Raw genomic sequence first — 23217 nt, forward strand, 5'->3', positions numbered from 1 at the left:
TCTTGAAAAGGATTTGTCCTCAAATCCAATGCTTTTTCTTCAACTAGGGGGATGAGTGTGGCTGGATGGTGTCCATCATCTCCTCCTTCTTGAGAAGATCTATCCTCAGATCTTCAGGCTTGATCTCGGATAGCAGCCTCTTGCATGGAGAACTAGGAGTGCCCTTCCGGGTCAAACGTGTACCTACGGAAATCATCAAATAAAGCAGAGGTGTGAGTTTGAAAATTAATTTCACTAAGTTGCCATTTTTGTTTTTCTTTTGTGTTTGGCAACTTTTTACAATATTTCTTTTTTGATTGTTGTATGTGTTCTCTAATCATCTTATGCATTTTAAAATTTTCAATTGTGGTTACTTTCTCCTTAGTTACAAATCCTATAGGAGATGGTAACAACTCAAAAGAAGAAAGATGATTTAGCCCACATACAACCTCAAAAGTATAAATATAAGTAGTTTTGTGAACTACTTTATGGTGTGCATGCTCATCTCTAGAGTTGTGTTTGTCCTTTATGATTATTCTAGGCATAGTAGAAAGAGCTAGATTTTCAAATGTATTTTGACCATGCTTTTGAGGATGATAAGAATTTAAAGTGTACAACTTAGTTGCAAGTTTTCCCAAGAGAATCCTCAAATCATGGTTTGCAAAATCTGGAGCTCTATCCAACACTAGGCTTGATGATAAACCATGAGGATGTATCACTTCTCTAGAGAAGAGTTTATCCATATCCAAGAAAATGGAATCAAAACCTTTTGTTGTCCTAGGAAGCTCTAATATGAAATTTGTGTCTTCCCAAGGATCAATTGCAAAAGGTGAAGGAGTATAGAGTTCTTGAGACATTGCCTTAGGTGTTGTACCGTCCCGTACCCGGGCGTTGACAAAGTCAAGGTCAAAGTCAGCGTCAAGGTCAAAGTCAACATAAGGCGTCGCCTAGGTGAGGCGACGCCAAGTGCAAGCATCGCCAAGGCGAGGCGTCGCCAAGAGGAAGCGTCGCCCAGATAAGACGTTGCCTAGAGAAGGCGTCGCCAAGGTAGGGCGTCGCCAAGATAAAATGTCACCAGAGCAAGGCATCCACAGTGTTGCTCCCCGATACCCATGGGTAGGAAAGACCATGGAGGGAGTGACGCCATGAGAAGGCCTCAAACCCCGATAACCCGGGGTAGCAATAAAGGGAAGAGAAAGGTGGCTTCAAGGCCATAGTACTAGCGCTAGTAGAGAGCAATCTGACTCGCGAAGTGCCCATGTCACCCCAGAGAGGCCCTTGGGATCGATACGACTCATGAGGAGGGTCACGCCCAGGGTAGCCAGGTGCAGGGTACGAGAGGAAGGTTGATACGCTCTTAAAGTGAGTGACTAGATGTTTGGGGGCATGAGCTGGCACCCAAAAAGTCACCCCTTGCGCCAGATGCACTCCAAGGAAGGAGGACTCACACGACGAAATACCCCTAAGTTGGGTCGCGGTGCTGTGAGGCCCTCCACGTGTAATAGTAGCCAAGTCATAACAGAAACATCAATTTGTCAGGTATAAGGTAATTAAAGCTAATTAAATTAAAGTTTACGTTTCGAGCGTTTAAGGTACTTTAAATGCTTCGAGCGGTTTAAACGTCTTAAGGGCGCTGAATTAAATGCGCTTTAAGACGCTTTAAATGCGAGGATCGTTTAAATAGAACCTAGGGTGTTGGAAACGGGGTTCGAACTTTTGGAAAATTTTCCCAAAATACACTCTAGTTGCTTGCTCGAGTCTTGAGGCTACGCACAAGGGATTAGAGAAAGGTTGTTTGCCAGAAGGAGAAAAGATACACAATACACAGTTTCGTTTACCACCTTCAGAGTGCCATTCACGGTGCTCCAATACGGAGGTGCAGAGTTTTTGGCGTTTCTTGCTAGCTGACTTGAGCGTCGGAGTGCAAACGGCCGCTAGGGCGCCCTTTTGTCCTTCTTTGCAGGTATCCACAGGTAGCCAGAGGGAAGGTGTCCCTAGCTGACGGGCAAGGTTGCGCACAAAGACGTCCCAGGTCAACCGGCCGGAACATTTGGCGCCCACCGTGGGGCCGATTTAAAACATCAGTCCCACCGCAAGTTTCAGTCAATATACCAGAGCTACCCTAACGACTGGAGGAGTTTTCAGAGGAAAACAGTGAAGAATGAGGGGCACGAGACAAGGTTCCGTGCGCGTAGCAGGCGAGGAAATGTCCATGCAGCAGGTCATGGACATGATGCGGGGGCTGCAAGATGAAATGGCGGAATCAAGGGCGGAGCAAGAGCGTATGCAGGCGGATCTCGCGGCTTCCCACGTAAGAAACGATGAGCTCCATCGTATCAATGAAGAGTTGCGCCGTGGTTTGGGCGATAACCAAGGGCAACGTGACCAAAATGAGATCGAGCCTCTCACCCCACCAAGGGAGTTTTCCACACCCTTCTCGCAGGAGATTCTGGAAGCTGTGATCCCCAACACGTTCGCGGGACCCAAGGTGATCTTCACCGGGATGGAGGATCCTGAGGCGCACCTCACTGCTTTCCACACGCAGATGGTGCTAGTAGGCGGCTCCGATGCCGTGAGGTGCAAGCTCTTTATGACCACCTTGACGGGGATGGCCATGGACTGGTTCATCATCCTTCCAAACGACCATATCACCTCCTTCTAGCAGCTGTCGCGGTTGTTTAAGGAGCAATACTTAGCGAACAGGGCCCTGCCGCCAGTTTCGTATGACCTGTTTGATGTGAAACAATATCAAGGAGAGACCTTGAAGGAGTACATCAACCGTCTCGGGGCCCAGGTAGTAAAGGTTGGTACTACGAAAGAGCCCATGATCGTGTACGCCTTCAGAAAGGGCGTGTGTCCCGGACCTTTTTGCGAATCCCGCATCGCTCCAGGACCTTCGCTGAAATAAAGCGTCGCGCCATGGAGCATATCGCCTCTGAGGGAGAGGTGTGTGAGAAATGCACCAGCGTCGTACCCTCACGCCCGAGAGCGCAGATGTGGGCTCAACCCGTCAGGGTCAATGAGACCCCGACGGGAAGGAAGAAGCCAGATGGGAGACGCCCATATGAGACAAGAAAACCCCAGCCCAGGGGTCCTGTAGGTGGAAATCGCCCGACCAGGGAAAGGGCCAGGCCAGCGAGGTACGACTTTGTGGTGGAATTGAAGGATCTGATTGTCGTGCCCAATATAGCTGAAAGGTTGAGGCGACCGGCGAAGACCGATAAGGTGTTAGGGCCTCGCAAGGATTCTTGGTGCGAGTTCCATGAAGCTTTCGGTCATCACGTCAATAACTGCCTGTCGCTGGGATACCAACTAGATGAGTTGGTGAGAAGCGGATTTTTGAAGGATTACATCGCGGAGCCCTCCACGACCGCAACCCTGCCGGCACCAGTGGAAGAACAAGCGCACGAGATGCCTGTCCTTGGCGAAGTCCACACCATTGTTGGTGGCTTTTCCAGGGGAGGACCCACTGCCTCCCAACGGAAGAAATATGCGAGGGGGGTCAATTCGATTGAAGAAAGAATCTTGGGTAACCCATGGGAGTCAGACCTCGTGTTCACGAGGACGGATCTACAGGATGTTATGCCGCACGATAATGACACCGTGGTCATTTCGGTCATCACGGCCGGAAGAAAGGTGCACAGGGTTCTAGTCGACCAAGGAAGCTCCGCAGATGTAATGTTTTGGTCGACATTCAACAAGTTGCGCTTGTCTCCTGACCTTTTGAGGCCCTACACAGGGTGCTTATATGGGTTCGCTGACAACCAGGTGGAAGTACGAGGCTACCTGGAATTGAGGACGACATTCTCGGATGGAGCGGCCTTACGTACCGAAAACATTAGGTACTTAGTCGTAAACGCCAACTCAGCCTACAACATCTTGTTGGGCAGACCGGCGTTGAACAGGCTGAACGCAGTAGCCTCCACGCGCCACATGAAAATGAAGCTGCCTGATCTCAGTGGCAAAGTGATCGTCATCAAGTCAGATCAGGAAGAAGCGCGAAAATGTTATGAGAATAGCCTGAAAACGAAGAGAGGCGTGTTCATGGTGTTCGAGCGTTCGCCAAGTGCAGACGCGGCGATGGAGGTAGAACCCTTGAATGAGGCGACGCCCACGGAGTCAACGCCTGGCGAGGCCACACCCGTGAGGGCGACGCCCGAGGCAGACACGCACATGGAGGAGGGACCTGACGACACGTCGCCCGTAGAAGAGTCGACGCCCCTTAAGGAAGATAGCAGGGATCAGCCAGCGGCCAACGTGGTGGAGAGGTAGATTGGCGGCAAAACGTTTAAGCTGGGGCGTTTGTTGAGCCAAGAAGAGCAGGATGAGGTGGCGGAGGTGATTTCACGTCATTTAGATGCTTTCGCATGGTCCGCCTCAGACATGCCGGGCATCGACCCTGACTTTCTATGCCATCACCTTAGCATGGACGCCACGGTCCGCCCAGTGCGACAAAGAAGAAGAAAGTTTAATGAAGAGAGGCGACTTGTGATAAGGAAAGAGACACAGAAGCTGCTGAATGCTGGGCACATCAGGGAGATCCAATACCCTGAGTGGTTGGCCAACGTCGTTCTGGTGAAGAAGGCGAATGGGAAGTGGAGGATGTGCGTGGACTTCACAGACTTGAACAAAGCGTGCCCGAAGGACTCGTACCCACTACCCAGCATCGGCGCACTTGTGGACAGTGCCTCCGGTTGCAAGGTACTTAGCTTTTTGGATGCATTCTCGGGTTACAACCAGATCAAAATGCACCCAAGAGACGAGAGAAAAATGCGTTCATGACAGAGACTTGCAGTTACTGTTACAAGGTGATGCCCTTTGGGCTAAAAAACGCAGGCGCCACCTACCAAAGGATGATGGACAAGGTCCTAGCACCCATGTTAGGGAGGAATGTGTATGCCTACGTGGATGATATGGTAGTGGCGTCGAGGGAAAGGATGCAGCACGTGGCGGACCTAGAGGAGTTGTTCGTCACCATATCAAAATACCGTCTCAAGCTGAACCCCGAGAAGTGTGTCTTCGGGGTGGAGGCCGGTAAGTTCCTAGGTTTCATGCTCACGGAGAGGGGAATAGAGGCGAACCCTGATAAATGCGTAGCAATCATAGCCATGCGGAGCCCGACATCAGTAAAGGAAGTGCAACAACTGACAGGGCGAATGGCAGCATTATCAAGGTTTGTTTCTGCGGGAGGAGAGAAGGGGCACCCCTATTTCCAGTGCCTTAAAAGAAATAGTCGCTTTGCATGGACCAACGAATGTGAAGCGACTTTCATCAAGTTGAAAGAGCACTTGGCGACGCCATCGGTCCTTTGCAAACCAGTAGCAGGCGTGCCCCTCCGGCTATACTTTGTGGTAACAGAACGAGCTATTAGTTTTGTGCTGGTCCAGGAGCAGGACCAAATGCAAAGGCCCATCTATTTCGTGAGCAAGGCTTTACAAGGCCCAGAGACGAGATACCAGTCGTTGGAAAAGGCAGCATTGGCCGTGGTATTCTCGGCCAGGAGGCTCCGCCACTACTTCCACAGTTTTACAGTAGTAGTCATGACGAACCTCCCTATACAAAAGGTATTGCAGAAACATGATGTAGCGGGAAGGATGGTGCGCTGGGCGGTGGAGTTGTCAGAGTTTGACATCCAGTATGAGCCTAGAGGATCCATCAAAGGGTAGGTATATGCAGATTTTGTAGCAGAGCTCTCGCCCGGAGGCGAACAAGAGGTGGAGGGGGGCTCGCACTGGTTGCTCTCGGTCGACGACTCTTCCAATCAGCAAGGAAGTGGTGCGGGGATAGTCTTGGAGGGACCCAATGGTGTGCTAATTGAGCAAGCTCTGCGTTTCGCCTTTAAAGCAAGTAACAATCAGGCTGAGTACCAAGCACTGATTGCAGGGATGCTCCTGGCTAAGGAGATGGGCGCGCAGAACCTCATGGTGAAAAGTGATTCATAGTTGATCACGGGACAAGTATCGGGTGAGTTCCAAGCAAAAGACCCACAAATGGCGACGTATTTAAGGTACGTCCAACTGCTGAAGGGAGCATTTAGCGCTCTTGAGTTGATACATGTCCCACGAGAACAGAATGCCAGAGCTGACCTGCTGGCCAAGCTGGCCAGCTCAGGCAAGGGGGGCAGGCAGAGGACAGTAATCCAAGAGACGCTCAAAGCTCCGAGAAAATTCGTGGAAGACAACAGGGTGGATGTCCTCCATATTAGTACTGCGAGAGGGAGGCCAAGGAGTCATCGTTCCTTGACTCAAGATACGGTAAAGACGCCCCATATTAGCACATACGCGGACACGCCCGAAGGAGGAAGGCATGCGCAAATATATGCTTTAGCCGAAGGAGACACCTGGATGACGCCATACAGACGGTATCTGGAAGATGGGGTTCTCCCAGCGGAACCAGAGGAGGGTAAGAAGGTTAAAGGAATGCCGCAAGATACACCCTAGTGGATGAAGTATTGTTCAGACACGGGTTCACCCACCCTATCCTAACGTGCGTAAGCGGCGACGAGTGCACCAGAATAATGGCGGAGCTCCACGAAGGCATTTGTGGGAGTCACATGGGGGGAAGGTCTTTAGCCTCTAAGGTGGTACGCGCAGGTTTCTACTGGCCAACAGTAAAAGAGGATTGCGTGCGGCACGCCCAGCATTGCAAGCAGTGTCAAAAACACGCTGATTGGCACAAGGCACCGCTAGAGGAGCTAAGATCCATATACAACCCGTGGCCTTTCCATACGTGGGGGATTGACATCCTAGGTCCATTCCCATTGGCGATAAGGCAGATGAAGTATTTGATCGTTGCCATTAAATACTTCACCAAGTGGATAGAGGCGGAGCCCGTGGCCCAGATTACTGCGCATAAGGTGCAACACTTTGTTTGGAAGAACATTGTGTGTCACTTTGGCATACCTAGGCGGCTGGTATCCGACAATGGAACCCAGTTCGCCAGCCAACAATTGAGGAACCTATGCGCAGAGGTAGGCATCAAGCAAGTGTTCGCATCAGTCGAACACCCCCAGACTAACGGGCAAGTAGAGTCAGCGAATAGAGTTTTGCTGAGAGGACTAAAGAGAAGGCTAGAAAAGGCTAAAGGAGCGTGGGCGGAGGAAGTGCCAAGGATTGTATGGGCATACCACACCACGCCCCAATCTTCCACCATGGAGACGCCTTTCAGCTTAGTATATGGGTCGGATGCGATGATCCCGGTTGAGATTCACGAAAGCTCGCCACGTTAACAGAATTTCGTTGCTGAAGAATCCAACGAAGAGAGGCGGGTGAATCTGGACCTACTAGACAAAGCCAGGGAAGAAGCGAGAATAAAGGCCGAGGCAGTGAAGAGAAGAGTAGAGCGACAATATAGCTCTAAGGTGAAGCCACGGCATTTCCAGGTTGATGACTTAGTTATGAGGAAGGCTCACCCATATGAGCTAGAAAACAAATTGTCTCCCAAGTGGACCGGACCCTTCAGAATCACCGAGGCTAAGGGGAATGGTTCGTACAACCTAGAGACTTTGGAAGGGGGCCCCATTCCGCGCAGCTGGAATGCGGCCAATTTGAAGTTTTATTTTAGTTGAATTATGTAAGTGAACAGCCATGTAACAATCTTATCGTAGGGGACACTCTTTATCCCTCTCGGGGGTTTTTTAACGAGGTCACCCAAATAAAAAGAAAAAGAAGTTCAAAAAAACCTTGCCTCAGTTCTTATCTTCTTCCCACTCGAGGTGTAAGATTAAGGGGTAATGAGATAAAAGACAAAGACTCGAAGTGGCGACAGGCGTCGCCGAACGTACGTGTCGCCAAGAAGGGGGCGTCGCCGAGCGTACGCATCGCCAAGAAGGGGGCGTCGCCAAACGTAGGCGTCGCCAAGAAACGCAACGGAAGAAACGCGCACAGCATGTCAGAGGTAGCGAATGTAGACAAGAGTGGGAAAAAATAAAGGACCAGCGTTACAGAAATCAAAACATGGCGCGAGAGTTAAGATTACAAATAGAGTTGGAGGTAAAGGCGAATGAGATAAATGAGGCAAATATGTACATGCCCTATGCTCGAACGAAAAGTGCAAACATGCCACCTCTTAGTGGCCTCCGGAGTCTGGATGGGAGGAGGACGAAGCTCCGTCCTCGGTGTTCAGCGCCTGGGTAAGTTGTGACCTCTGTTGCCGGTTTATCTTCGAACCTGCACCGAAGAAAACAAGCATGGTGAAGGCACCACAAGACAGGACATGCAAAGATCTAGTAAAGATGAAGAGCGGGAGGTTCTAAGGTAATCTCTCGTACATATATATATTTCTCCAAGGCTTCGGCGTTGTACTCCAAGCTAATCAAAGCGGCAGCGTCAAAGCCCCCCGCCTCAGCCAGGATCCGGAATGCCACCTGGTCGTTCAAGGGTAGCCTCTTGAAAGGCTTGGACTTCAAGGCTCTCGTCTCCCTCACCCAGTATAGTGGAAAACCGTGCAGGGTGGAAGGCACGAGATCGGAACAGCAAACTTTGAAAAATCTACCCTTCCACCCTGTGAAGGAGTTTTGGAAGGGAGTTAGGAGAACCCTGCCGGGAACGTTGCAGAGGGTCACCCAGAGGTTGTTCCTTTGCCTCTTCACCTCGAAGAAGTGAAGAAAGATGTCAACCGAGGGTGCGCACCCCAGGAAGCCAAAGAGTATGTCGAAGGCTTTCACGAAAGCCCAGCTATTAGGGTACAACTGGGCTGGAGCAGCGTTGATCTCTGTCAGTAGTTCCCTCTCAAACCTGGAGAAGGGCAGATGCACGCTGATGCTTTTGAAGACCACCTGGTAGAAGTAGAAGAAGGGGACCCCGTCGTTGGCTCGTTCGTCTCCGCACACTGGCTCCCCTAAGGTGCAAGGGAGCACGGTGATATCGTCATCATGCCTCTTCGCGAAGGCACGATGATCGTAGGAGCACGAATCCCCCATGTGTTCCCTTACGGCCTTGGTAGAGAGTAAGCTGGAGCACTCGTCGAGGAGCTCGCGCGAGGCCCATGCATAAAGGTCCTTGGGGTTAACCTTACGGGGAGGAGGATGGGTAGACATGTCAGCACAAAGTATCAGCGAAGGAGCTAGAAGATCGAAGGAGAATAACGCGTTAGGAATACGGGAGAAAAGCGCCAACTAGAAAGAACGCAGAAGGAACTCTTTGTGTGGTAGGAGCGGTGCAAGGAGGGTGCAAAAACACAGGGATGATGAGTACAGGGGCAAGATTTCAAAGACCTAAATATTACAGTTGGAGCGCCAAACGACGCAAAAGCAAGCACCGTGCGATCGAGCCACGTGTCAGGAGATGGGAGGATGACCCTGGCGCCACTGGTTAACATTCAGAAAACGTCACGTCGACAGAATGCCCAAGGGTACGGTGCGTCGTCGAGGATGGATCATCTTGTCAAAGGCTCAGAATCTAGATCAAGTCAGGTGAGGGAGCATCCCATCAGCCATATGGGAAATGCCACGTGGATGGTGCGGGCGAGACCTTAAGCTTTCCGCTACGGCAAGTGCCACCCCCCAGGCGTCGACCAGAGTCGAAGGCAAAGTCAATGCCAAGGTCAAAGCCAACAGGTTGATCGCACCAGGCATCGCCAAGACGCTGAAGGCGTCGCCAGTATAAGACGCTGAAGGCGTCGCCAGTATAAGACGCTGGAGGCGTCGCCAGTGTAAGACATCAGCAGCGTCGCCTCCCCAATACCCACGTGAAGGAAAGACTGTGGAGGGAGACGAGATCGCCAGAAGTAACGGCGTCGCCTCCCCGATACCCACGTGAAGGAAAACCTGTGGAGGGAGACGAGATCGCCAGAAGTAACGGCGTCGCCTCCCCGATACCTACAGTTAGGGAAGACTGTGGAGGGAGACGAGATCGCCAGAAGCCAAGTGAGCCACCGACAGGGTTGCTCCCCGATACCCATGGGAAGGAAAGACCATGGAGGGAGCGACCCCATGGGGGCTTCAAGTCTTCCCGGTGCTTGGCGTTTCTAGACACCCTGGGGACGATACAGCACTGCTGTAGCAGACCTCTCCTTAGGCGTGGGCATCAAGCACCAAGAATTAAGGGACAGATCGCCTTGGTGTTTAAGACACTCCATGGACGATACGACGCTGTTAGATATGCCTCTCCATGGGCGTGGACACTGAAGTGCGATCTTGTCCCAAGTGCTTAGACCCCGAGCAGGTCTCGACTTTTGCGTTTGCAGCAATGGTGGAGTGGCCAGCGCCTTCACGAGGTAGAGGCCTCATAGATACGAAGACGGAACGGGTTTTGAGGTGCGCGTTGGAAGTGAGGCGCCGCACGTACGGGATCGCCCGACACAGCGAAAGAAACAGGTAAAAGTACGGGTAAAACAATTGAAGCATACAAAATGAAGAACGAAGGTGAAGATTCATACAAACAGAGTTCAACACCTCAGAAGTATGCAATTGTTATACAAAATCCATTGTTCCAACCAAGTGCAAATGGTTCAAAATATTTACACGGTTATCAAAGACTATCAAGAACGAATGAAAAAGCACAAAAGTAAAGGTGGCAGCTGAGACTTGGCGGTTCAGTCATCCAATTCGAGAGGCACGACTTTTCCGTCGGCGACATGGTGGGTGGGATTGCAGTTTGAAACATTAATTCCTGGGTTCTCACAAGACGCCTGAGTCAGAGCCTCTTGGAAGCCCTCGTCAAATGCACCTGCCATCTCCCCCGTAAGCTCTTGGACCTCCCCCTCCAGCTCGGCGATCCTAGAGTCCTTGGACACCAGCTGTTTCTCCAAGAACTCCTTCTCCACCCGGAGCTTATTGGCCTCAGCTTGGAGAAGGCCCAAGGCTTCGACCTTCACCCCCAAGGCGTCCTCTCTTTCAGCTAGCTTCTGCCTCCAAGCAGCATCCAGTTCTTCGAGTTTTTACCGCTGCATTTCGGAGGCAAGAGCCGCCTCTTGGAGGCCAATGCTTTGAACTTGGTAGGAGGTGAGCTGGGCTAGCTGGTCTGCATGCGCTCTTTCAAGTTCGCGCGCGTATGCCTCGGCCCCCTCCCTACCCTCTTGGGCCAGTTTCAGCGAAGCTTGGCAGGCTTCCTCCCTAAGCCCCCAAGCTTGCTTCTCCTCCTTCAACGCTCCTACCTCTTGCCTCAGTTTACGGAGGGCCTCCCTCCCCTTGGCAGCGCTTCGGGCCCGGGTGCGCCACTTGAGCGCCACCGCCAGGAACGCCCCCATGTAATAAGGCATGCCTCCCCCCTTGCGAGGGTCCTTTGGCGACATTCCTTCAGTAAATCCCTGCGTCAAGGCGGGGAATCCGTGGCTCGCGGGAAGAAGGAGCAGGAGCTGATGCAGGGGGGCAGAACCCGAAGCCTCAACCACTTCATGCAGCGGTAGCGGCGGGGGAACCAAATCGGCCCCCTCATCTTGTTCCTCTTGGACTGTTCGAGGCAGAGGCGATGTGGCGCTCGGAGGATCGTCCCTGAGAGAACCCCCGCCACCGGGAGACGCGGTAGACAGGGTAGGAACGCCCGTGGCTCTCCTCTTCTTGAAGACCAGGGCGCAACCCGAGTCTTCACTGTCAGAATTTATCACCAGCACCCTTTTTCCCTTGTCGGGGCGTGCTGGAGAAGGTGTCGATGCCACGGCCAAGGGAACCGCAACAATAGGGGGAGGAGAGGCGGACGTCCGGCAGGTTCGAGAAGACGGTGGCGGAGTCTGTTGGGAAGCGACAGGAACCAGAGGAGTGAGGGGTGGCACGTCGGGGACGATGGTGTCTCCACCTCCTTTGGTAGATTTTGCCTTCTTCAAGAATTTGGTAAGTGCAAGTCGCCTCGAAGAAGTCATCACTGAACCTGCAATAGTCAGAGTAACAGAGCAAAGACCAATTCAGATAAAGCAGAATGGGAGCATTTACAGCCAAATACATGCAAATAATCATAGGGGTTCAAGCGACGCAAGTGAATTCATATAACCACAACAGCTCATACAGTACAAACAATCAAGAGCAGGTACCAAAGTAGGTGGAGAGTCCATGGGCGTTGAATTCATTGGCGATGAGCTTGGCGGTGTCAAAGACCACCCCGAGCCCAGCCAAAGCTTTGCACGCGTCCCGATCAGCAGGGGCGAGTTGATCCAAAGCTAGGGCTTTGATCGTTATGGGTTTGTCCGTCCAGTACAGGGGGAAGCCCTCCAGTGCAGTAGGGTCGTATTTGGTCGCACGCACTTTGAAGAACTTCCCCTTCCACCCCTTGAATGAGTTTTGGAAGAGGGTGAGGATAATGCGCCAAAAATGAAGGCTTTTACCTTGTTTCTTCACCTTGAAAAAATGAAGAAAGACATCCACGGAGGAGGGGATGCCCAAATACCCGCAAAGAATTTGAAAACCCCTCACGAAGGCCCAACTGTTGGGATGGAGCTGGGCAGGGGCGGTGTTGATTTCGGTGAGCAATTCCCTCTCAAAGGAAGTGAAGGGGAGACGCAAGCACACTCGTTTGAATACCATTTGGTAGAGGAAGAAGAAGGGACTTCCCCCGGTGGCCCTCGAGTCCACGCAAACAGGCTCCCCCGGTTTCACACGGCACACTAGGACGTGGGAATCGTGGGTTTTGTGGAAAGCATTGAAATTGTAAACCGTGGGGTCTCCCTGGTGGGCCTCCACGTCTGTGATGGAGTTCAATGTAGAGCACTCCACGAGGAGGTCATCGGAGGCCCATCCATACTCCTCTTTGTAGGGGGACACGGGGGGCGGAGGATCGGCAGTGGTTTTATCTCGCGCCATCTGATCGAAAGCTGAAGAGTGAAGAAAAAAGAAAGGGTTCAGCGAAAAGGGGGTTTGAAGAAGAAAAAGGGGAAAAAAGGATAACCCTAGGCAAACCCTACCCACGTAAGAAAAGAAGAACGAGGGGGAACGAAGAAACACACGAACATCACGAGAACACAAGAAAATAAACAGTCCCAGGCAGTTCATACACAACAATGCAATGCAATGCAATGGAGAAGGAGAGTCAGCAAGGGCAGGAAAAATCGTACCTTTGAGTGTCGAAGTAAGGGAGGAATGGAAGCGCGAAGGAGAGAGCAGGGATTGCAGAGAAAGAGCTCGAAGGAGATGAACAGTGCGGGAATGCAGAGAGAGTGGATGAAACAGTGGTTTCGAGCGCGGAGTTTGGGTAACTTAAACGTTACGAGGAGCGCGAGGGGCAACAGATGGTGACCGTGCGATGAGACCACATGTCGTAGGATTAGGCGCTCAATGGGAGCGCAAGAGACTTTTGAGGCTGACCGCGTGATGAACCACGTGGCAAGCGATTAACCGTGGCCCCAAAAAGTGTTGCTTTCCCCGTTTCAGAGGATGTCCAATCAGCCATTAAGAGCACCCCAATGGTTCAGAGAATGTCACGTCAATAGTTTGAGGAGTGTCACGTCAGCAAGAATGACACGTCACCATGATGCCACGTGGATGGCGTGGGCGAGGCCTTAGTCTTTTCGCTGAAAACAAGTCATCAGCTTAAGACTGGGGGGCTTGTGTACCGTCCCGTACCCGGGCATTGACAAACTCAAGGTCAAAGTCAGCGTCAAGGTCAAAGTCAACATAAGGCGTCGCCTAGGTGAGGCGACGCCAAGTGCAAGCATCGCCAAGGCGAGGCGTCGCCAAGAGGAAGCGTCGCCCAGATAAGACGTTGCCTAGAGAAGGCGTCGCCAAGTCAAGGCGTCGCCAAGGTAGGGTGTCGCCAAGGTAGGGTGTCGCCAAGGTAAAATGTCACCAGAGCAAGGCATCCACAGTGTTGCTCCCCGATACCCATGGGTAGGAAAGACCATGGAGGGAGTGACGCCATGGGAAGGCCTCAAACCCCGATAACCCGGGGTAGCAATAAAAGGAAGAGAAAGGTGGCTTCAAGGCCATAGTACTAGCGCCAGTGGAGAGCAATCTGACTCGCGAAGTGCCCATGTCACCCCAGAGAGGCCCTTGGGATAGATACGACTCATGAGGAGGGTCACGCCCAGGGTAGCCAGGTGCAGGGTACGAGAGGAAGGTAGATACGCTCTCAAAGCGAGTGACTAGATGTTTGGGGGCATGAGGTGGCACCCAAAAAGTCACCCCTTATGCCAGATGCACTCCAAGGAAGGAGGACTCACACGACGAAATACCTCTAAGTTGGGTCGCGGTGCTGTGAGGCCCTCCACGTGTAATAGCAGCCAAGTCATAACAAAAACATCAATTTGTCAGGTATAAGGCAATTAAAGCTATTTAAATTAAAGTTTACGTTTCGAGCGTTTAAGGTACTTTAAATGCTTCGAGCGGTTTAAACGTCTTAAGGGCGCTGAATTAAATGCTCTTTAAGACGCTTTAAATGCGAGGATCGTTTAAATAGAACCTAGGATGTTGGAAACGGGGTTCGAACTTTTGGCAAATTTTCCCAGAATACACTCTAGTTGCTTGCTCGAGTCTTGAGGCTACGCACAAGGGATTAGAGAAAGGTTGTTTACCAGAAGGAGAAAAAAGACACAATACACAGTTTCGTTTACCACCTTCTAAGGGGGCTGAGGCTTGCTGAAATTCTGAAGTCTAAGGGTGGGGCTTCCTCACGTGGGGTTGGAGATTCCACACCTTCAACTTCTGCGACCGCCCTCACTTCCCCCAACTCTTGCCCTCAACACCCCCAACACTATCAACTCCACCAACACAACTCTCTCCTGATCAACCTCCAAACTCACCCCCTCCCATTGCGGCCATGCCTCTTGCGCTGGCTGAAACTACTACTCCATCAGCCCCCCTTGACTAGGGGAAAGGGGTAGTGGTGGTGCCCTCCGACGATGATGAAGACTCTGCCGAGGGGCAAGTCATCAAGCGGCGAAGGATAAGCCATCATGCCCCTCAGACTACCACATCCGCCACTTCCTCCTCACATGAGGCTGAATCTCTTAGGGAGAACCCTCCAAGTGCCAACTCACCCCCTCAACCAATGGCCATGGAGGGTGGGACTGAGCCCGAGGCCGCCACTGCTCCACCACTTTCCCCAGAACTCCCCCTCCCAATGCAAGATTCGCTGAGGGGTTTCCTGGGTAGCATGGCTCCGTGCGACCAAGCTGAAGGGCCCCATAGGGAAAGCATTTACTATTACATGGGCGCCTTCATGTCTTGCGCCCACTCCTGGCATGCGCAGGCCAAGGCCAAAGGCGTCGAAGCCTCTGCCTTCCAAACGCTGGAGAAAAAGGTCGCCTCCCTGGAAGAGGAGAAGGAGAGGTTGGCCATCCACTAGGGGCGTCAAGAGGATGCGTACAAGACCTCTCTGAGGGTGGCGCAGAAGGCAAAGGATGAGGCCAACAAGTGTTTGCATGAGGTGTCGCAAGCCAATGCTACTCCTCGCCCAAGTGGTGCCTCTCCGCGTGACAATCGTCGAACTTGAAGAGGCAGTCAAGACCTCTGAAGCGCAGCAGAAGAAACTTGAGGACCAGTGCATTGATCGGGAGCAAACACTGGGAAAACCGAAGTTGCGCTCGAGGAAAAGACCAATGAAAGTGCTCAGCTGACCTCTGGAAATACCAAACTTCAGGCCCAGGTTCGGGAGCTGATTGCTGCCTTGGCTGCCAAAGACCAAGACATGGCCACTCAGGCCAAGAACTTCAAGGTGGCAGAGGAAAAATTGAACGTGGAGGCTACCACTGGGTTCGCCGATGGGTTCGCAGAGGCTCTTGTCCAAACGGCCTGTGCTAACCCTGGCATTGACGTCTCTGGGTGCAGTCTTCTGAATGAAGTGGTCGATGGCAAAATAGTGCCCCTGGAGGTCCCCGAAGAATAGTTTTTACTTTGCGCCTCGACAAAACATTTGACGTGTATATAATTGGCTTTTACTTAATTTGTAACCGTCATGAACTTTCTTTGTAATTACAACTCTTGATTATGCTTAAATGCCTATTCGACCTTTGTCTCCGCCTTCTCGTGAGTCTTTTAGCTTCTCTTACTCTCTTATCTTTGGTAACTCGTGCTTCCATCCCTCTGAACTCGTAAAAGCCTTCGACTTGCTTTGTACTTACTTGTTTTGAGCCCTCTCGCACTCACTGCCAAAGGCATTGCTGGCCTTTCCATCACTTCCAGGTGGAAAAAGAAAGGGGTCTCATCTCTTCTCTGGCCTCGACATCGCTCAAAGGCGAAGGAGGACTTGATCTCTTCTATGGCCTCGACATCGCTCGAGGGCGTGGAGGGCTTATCTTAACTGTACTGGGTGTCCACGCTCGAGGAGAGACCTGCTCTGGGTGTCCTCAGCGTGTCTAGACACTTGGGACTAAAGTCACGTCTCGATGCCCACGCTCATGGATAGGCCTATACAACAGCGCCGTATTGTCCATGGAGTGTCTCAAACACCAAGGCAACCTAGCCCTTATCTCTGCGCGCTTGGTGCCCACGGCTGAGGAGAGACCCACCCAGGGGTAGTGCCGTTTCGTCCCCAGGGTGTTTGAAAACACCAAGGCGATCAGTGTTCTTGGTGCCCACGCCCAGGGAGAGGCGTGCTGTAAGCATCGTCGTATCGTCCCTGGTGTGTCTAAACACCAAGATGACCAGGGGTTTTGGCGATTACGCCCAAGGAGAAGGTTTCCCGAAGGATGGCTCTTCTTCCTCAACTGCGTGTATCTGCACCAAGTGACCTGGTTCTCCACTGCTCCGAAGCTTCTTGCTGTCTGATGCCCACGCTCGAAGGAAACGCCCCCGCCACTTCCTCGTGAGGTGTCTAAGCATCAGACACCGGGGCTAGCTATTCATACCTGAGGAGGGGGCGTCCCGAAGGAATCCCTTAACCCCTGCTCAGGGACTAGGCACCCGGATTTCACTTTATATCTTAACACCTGACACCGAGGCTAACTATTCATACCTGAAGAAGGGGCGTCCCGAAGGAATCCCTCAACCCCTGCTCAAGGACTAGGCGCCCGGATTTCAACTTATATCTTAACATACCTGTCGTCTTGATCTATGGGTATGAGCATGCGCTCCAGCTACTTGCTCTGAATTTTGACGTTTACTTTCTTATCTAGCGACGCCTACAACGGGCGACGTCTTAACTAGGCGACGCCTCATCTTTGGCGATGCCTCACCTTTGGCGATGCCTCACCTTTGGCGATGCCTCACCTTTGGCGACGCCTCATCTTTGGCGATGCCTCATTTTGGCGACGCCTCATCTTTGGCAATGCCTCATTTTGGCGACGCCCCATCTTGGCGACGCCTGCCCTGGGTGATGCCTACGCCTGGCGATGCCCTGAGTCTTCGTCTTTTGTTCTTTTAATTTTGGATCTTACATTCGGGTAAGCGGGAAAGCTGAGGCAGAGTTTTTCTTGAACTTTTCTTCCTTTATTTGGGTGACCTCATTAAAAAACCCCTCAGAGGGAAAAAGAGTGTCCCTGTTACAATTATTCGTTTCACAATGAGTTTTAACTAAAGAGAACTCTAAATCGCCTGCACTTCCCTAGGCGTCGCCTCCGGAGTGAGGCCTTGACGGATTTGGGCGTCGCCTCTGTGCTTGAGGGATGCTCACACACCCTAAACACCCCCCTCTTCGTCTTTAAACTATTTTCATAGCATTTTCGGGCCTCCTCTTGATCAGATTTGATCACAATCACCTTGCCACTAAGATCTGGCAGCTTCATCTTCATGTGGCGCGTGGAGGCCACTGCTCTCAGCCTATTCAGCGTTGGTCTTCCCAACAAAATGTTGTAAGCTGAATTGGCGTTGACTACCAAGTAGCGAATGCTCTCCGTATGGGACGTCGTCCCGTCTGTGAACGTTGTCCTCAGCTCCAAGTAACCTCGTACCTCAACTTGGTCCCCTGTGAACCCATACAAGTAGCCAGTGTAGCGCCTCAGCAAGTCAGGGGACAATTGCTACTTATTGAACGTTGACCAAAACATGACATCCGCATAACTGCCCTGGTTGACGTGAACCCTATGTACTTTCCTCCCAGCTGTGACAACTGAAATGACCACGGGGTCGTTGTCGTGTGGGACGACATCTCGTAGGTCAGCCCTGGTGAACACAAGGTCTGACTCCCATTGGTCATCCGAATCCCCCTCAGCGACTGAATTCACTGACCTCACATACCTCCTACGCTGAGATGCAGTGGGCCCTCCTCCGAAGAAGCCACCATAAATGGTGTGCACCTCTCCATGGATCGACATTTCGTGCGCTTGACCCTCCTCTAGTACCGCCAAGACCGTGGTCACAGCAGACCCAGCAAGATAATCCTTTAGGAATCCACTCTTCACAAGCTCATCCAACTGATAGCCCAGCGCTAAGCAGTTGTTGATATGGTGCCCGAGCGCTTCGTGGAACTCACACCACGACTCTTTACGGGGTCCTAGCACTTTTTCGGATTTCACCGGTGGCCTCAATCTGTCCGCTATGTTGGGCACAACAATGAGGTCTTTTAGCTCCACCACAAAATTGTGTCTCAACGGCCTATTTCCTTCCCTCGCCGGCCTGTCTCCCTCTGCTTGACCCCTAGGCTGGGGGCGTCTTGCCTCGTAGGGGCGTCTCCTCTCCTGGCTCTTCCTCCCTGTTGCGGCCTCGTGGACCCTGGCGGGTTGCACGCGCGGCTGCATTCTGGGGCGCGTGGGCGCCATACTTGTGCGTTTCTCGTACTCTTCACCCTCGGAGGCGATGTGCTCCACCCCGTGACGCCTTATCTCAGCAAAATTTTTGGGGCGGCTGCGAAAGAGTGACTTGCAGAAAGGCCCAGGTCACACTCCCTTTCTGAATGCGTATACGATCATGGGTTCTTCGGTGGTGCCAACCTTCACTACTTGCGCCCCGAAACAATTTATATATTCCTTCAAGGTCTCGCCTTGATACTGCTTCACATCGAACAGGTCGTATGAAACTGGCTGGGGAGCCTTGTTGGCTAGATATTGTTCTCTGAATAATTGCGAAAGTTGTGCAAAAGATGTGATATGACCCTCCGGGAGGCTGATGAACCAGTCCATGGCCATTCCAGTCAAGGTGCTCATGAAGGGCTTGCACCTTACAACATCAGAGCCGCCAACCAGCATCATCTGCGCGTGGAACGCAGTGAGATGCGCCTCAGGGTCCTCCATCCCTGTGAACGTCACCTTGGGCCCAGTGATTGTGTTGGGGTTCACCGTCTCCATGACCTGCTGCAAGAACGGCGTAGAAAACTATCTTGGTGGGGTGAAGGGTTCGGCCTCATCTACGTCGCGTTGTCCTGCGGGGTTACGCAACCCGCGACGCAACTCCTCATTTATGCGATGGAGCTCCTCATTTCTCGCCTGGGACGCCGCGAGATCCTCCTGCAAGCGATCTTGTTCAGCCTTTGACGCAGCTATTGCTTCTTGCAATCCCTGCATCATACCCATGAGTTGCTGCATGGTCATCTCTTCACTCCTAGCGCGTACGGGTCTCATTTTTGCGGTTTATGGAAACCTTCCCGACTGCCGCGCGACTCCTCAGGATGAAGAGAGTGCTAGGAACTCGAACTCGAACGAACACAACCAGAGAGTGGATCAGTCAAGAGCAACTAGTGAAAATTACACCAATTTCCCAACGACCAATGGTTCTTGGTAAACTCTCGAGGGAACCAGATTGGAAACTGTGACTGGAATTGAATTCTTGCGGTGGGACAGGTGTTTTAAATCAGCCCCACGGTGGGCGCCAAATGTTCCCGCCGGTTGACCAAGGTCGTCTTTGTGCGTGGCTTTTCCTCGCGAGCTAGGGCACCTTCGTTTTGCTCCGTCTATGAGTACCTGAAAAGAAGTGGACAAAGGGGCGCCCTCGCGGCCGTTTGCACTCCGACGATCAAGTCAGCTAGCAAGAAACATCAAAGGAACACTCCTCCGTATCGGAACACCGTGAATAGATGCTCTGAAGGTGGTCAAATAACTGAGTAACTAGTGCTACCCTAATTGCCTATGCGTACAGTGGGTGCGCGAGCAAGCAACTAGAGTGTGTGTAAAACTTGTGATAACTAGGTCCAAAAAACCTCTGATCCCTTTCTCAAACGTCTAAAGCCCCCTTTAAACACCTCCAGCATTTAAAGCGTCTTAAAGCGTATAAAAACGTTCCACGCGTTTAAAACGTTTAAACCATTTAAAGCATTTAAAATGCTTTAAAGCGTTCGAAACGTAAACTAAATTAATGCGTACCTTAGCAAACTTTCAGGGAAACTGATATACCTTGATGTTTCAATGCTTTCTGCTATGTGTTCTTCTGACTTGATCGCTGCTCTTTATGGAGGGCCTTACAGCGTCGTAACCCAACTCAGGGATAATCCATCGTGTAAGTCCTACTTCTTGGAGTGCATATGCGCAAGGGGTGACTTTTGGGGTGCCAATTCATGCGCCCCAACCTCTAGTCACTCGCCCTGGGGGTGTATCTACCTTTCTCTCGTACCATGCACGTGGTTCTCCCCTGGGCGTGGCCCTCTCACGGGTCGTATCTATCCCAGGGTCTCCCAGCGGTGGCGTGGGTACTTCACGAGTTAGGTTACCCCCTACTGGTACTAGAACTATGGCCTTGAAGCCACCTTTCTCTTCTCTTTATTACTGTTCTGAGGTACTGAGGCTTCTCGCGGTGTCGCCCCCTCCACGGTCTTTCCTACCCACGGGTATCAGGGGGTGACGCCGTCGATGCCTTAACTTGGCGATGCCTCAGCTTGGCGACACCCAACCTGGCGACGCCTACGCCTGGCGATGCCTACACCTGGCGACGCCTTACCTTGGCGACGCCTTAAGTGGTCAACCTGTTGACTTTCTTCCCTTGGGCCCCCTTGAGGGATCCCACCATATGTTGACTTTGACTTTGACTTTGGTCAACGCTCGGGGACGGGACGGTACAGTATCAAATAATAATGCTAACTCGTCTTTTTTACTACATTAGATTAACACAAATTATTACTAAATAAATTTTGTAGCAAAAGTTTGTTTAGATTTTGTTAATATATATATATATATATATATATATATATATATATCCTTAAAGCTTGCATATGATATCAGTGTTATCATATATTTGTTTAGAGATTTATCTGTATTTATAAGAATGCAAAAGCAATGAGCTAGTTAAAACAATAACCACCTAATTTTACTTATGCACGTAATGTTGAAAATAAAAGAGAATTCTGAAAAATCTTAAATCCAACCCATTATTCATTCTCCTCCCTTTTCTCTAGTTTATAAAGTATGTTTAAAAACATGGACTCGTAGTATAAAATGAATGATGACGCAAATAATACAAATGCACACAAGAATATGTTCACACCAAATGGACAAAACGGATGAGTAATTGAGAATACCAACCCAACAAATGCAACATCTAAATTTCCATCCAGAATCATATATTCATTCTCCTCCCTTCACCTTTAACAACCTCAATGAAGTGCAAACTCGGTATGATACAGTAGAACATTTCTTAATAAGTTACATTTGTGAACTTGAAAAACTTGTAAATACCTAATAACACTTTAAAAGAATAATTAATTTAGTTATATCTGTTGGGTTGAGCTCACTTTCTATGTGGAGACCCAGTCCAATATTAACCTTAGGGTTTTTTCGAACAGACAGACAGCCGTCAGGAGATTCAGAGAGTGAGAGAGAAGAGAGAGAAAAGATTAAAGAGAGAGAAAGTTTCGCTCAACAACTTCCGGCCGCCACCGACACTTTGTTCACCGTTGGATCGGGCTGAAATTTTGTCACCAGGTTTCATAATTTGTGTGACTTCAATCTGACAGTTCAGATCTTGAATAAGTTGTTTGACCAGAGATAAATTCATCTCACACTAAAGCAGTGTTCTCAGCGTTTCTATTGAGGACGAAAATTTTCAGATTGCTGGTGTTGTTTCATCCACCGTTGGATCGAGCTGAAATTTTGTCAGAAGGTTCATACCTTGTGGTTCTTCGGGTGGACCGTTCGGATTGTTCAAAAGTCACTGGAACATAGACATATAGGCCACGTACGGTGTTTGTGAATTTTTCAGGTTTCTTGTTCTCTGTTTCATCTTTGTTGTATTACTATTTGGCTGGTTATTGAGCATAATTTGTGCTGTGATTTGAGACTCTCTTGTAACCATAACTTTGATCATAGTGGAGCTTGATTGACTGGGTTGTGCTCGTGGTTTTTACTTCTCACATTTGAGAAGGTTTTCCACACGTTAAAATTTTTGTGTCTTCCCTCAAGTGTGTTTTGTGCTGCTGCCATTATTTGTTATTGCTCCTCACAGATTCTTGCAAGTTGGGGAAATTATTATCCGCTGCTTATTGCTTTTGTTGAGATATTATTGTTATTGTGTTGAATTTCCCATCAATATCACCTACTTTATTTTTTCCATTATATGCTTTTTATCCTCTCTTGTAATAGTGATTTTTTAATACTGTCTTCAATATATATAAATACTTTCATTTTCTAGTGCTAATAACATTGGTTTTTGGTCAACAAAAGGATTTGTTGTTTGTTATAGGTTGTGAGATGGTTTCCGGTGTAATGAAGGAAATAATTCTTCGTATTTTGTTTACATTATATTCTTGTGCTGTCCTTTACATTAGTTTTTAACGGATGTAAGAACTTTATATGATATGTGTTTGGAGTGGTTCTTTTTGGGATGGTTGTGTATTTTATTGGGGCCGGTTATATCAGGCTCATTGTGCAGTTAGTGTGTGTTGTTAGGTTTGGAGCTAGAAAGGTGCTGTGATGCAAAATATTTTATGTGGTCATGGTTTTCTACATGTGAGACAAGCTTTGAGCTCTTTGTATAAGGGTTGGAATACCTCTGAAGTATTCCAAATTTATTTAATTTATTTATAGCTAAAAAAAAATCTAAAGCTACTATGACTTTCACAATTTTTTTTCCTACCCATAACTCTAAAATTTTTCAATTTTTTTTCTCTTCTCTTCCACATGTCTTCGATAGGCTCTCTCTTAAACTCATTGGTGACAACTTTCTCATATGACAACAAGTGTTTGTGATGTGAGTTGATTTTAGATTGCACATTTTAAAGGTTTCACTTTTGTTTAGAATTTGTGGATTAGTAATTTAAAGGTGAGAACCCTAAGATGAAGAAGAAAAGGAAGATGGCACAAAAGGAATGAAAAGGAAAAGATGAAAAGACAGAGAAACTTATGGAGTATGGAAGTTGTCATGCCACTTGGAGCAGATGAACTCCAAGATGAATGGTGCTAAAGCCGCCACTTGAGATGTTACCCACCTAAGATAAGACCCAAATACCCAAAGTACTCAGACTCACAATTTCACTCAAGCAAAGTTTTCTTACTTCAAATTTCAATATGTGTCCAAAT

At 50.0% G+C, this 23217-nt stretch overlaps 2 protein-coding genes across 2 annotated transcripts; one reads left to right on the plus strand and one right to left on the minus strand.

The window, feature by feature from the left end:
• Positions 1-2973: 2973 nt before the first annotated feature.
• Positions 2974-4251, plus strand: LOC137829067 (uncharacterized). The gene has a single exon (XM_068635862.1). The coding sequence runs from the start codon at positions 2974-2976 to the stop codon at positions 4249-4251; it is 1278 nt and encodes a 425-aa protein (XP_068491963.1).
• Positions 4252-17799: 13548 nt separating this feature from the next.
• On the minus strand, positions 17800-18537 carry LOC137829068 (uncharacterized). The gene has a single exon (XM_068635863.1). The coding sequence runs from the start codon at positions 18535-18537 to the stop codon at positions 17800-17802; it is 738 nt and encodes a 245-aa protein (XP_068491964.1).
• Between the last annotated feature and the right edge of the window lie 4680 nt (positions 18538-23217).

This window comes from Phaseolus vulgaris, chromosome 7 (genome assembly GCF_000499845.2).
Source record: "Phaseolus vulgaris cultivar G19833 chromosome 7, P. vulgaris v2.0, whole genome shotgun sequence".
NCBI lineage: Eukaryota > Viridiplantae > Streptophyta > Magnoliopsida > Fabales > Fabaceae > Phaseolus > Phaseolus vulgaris.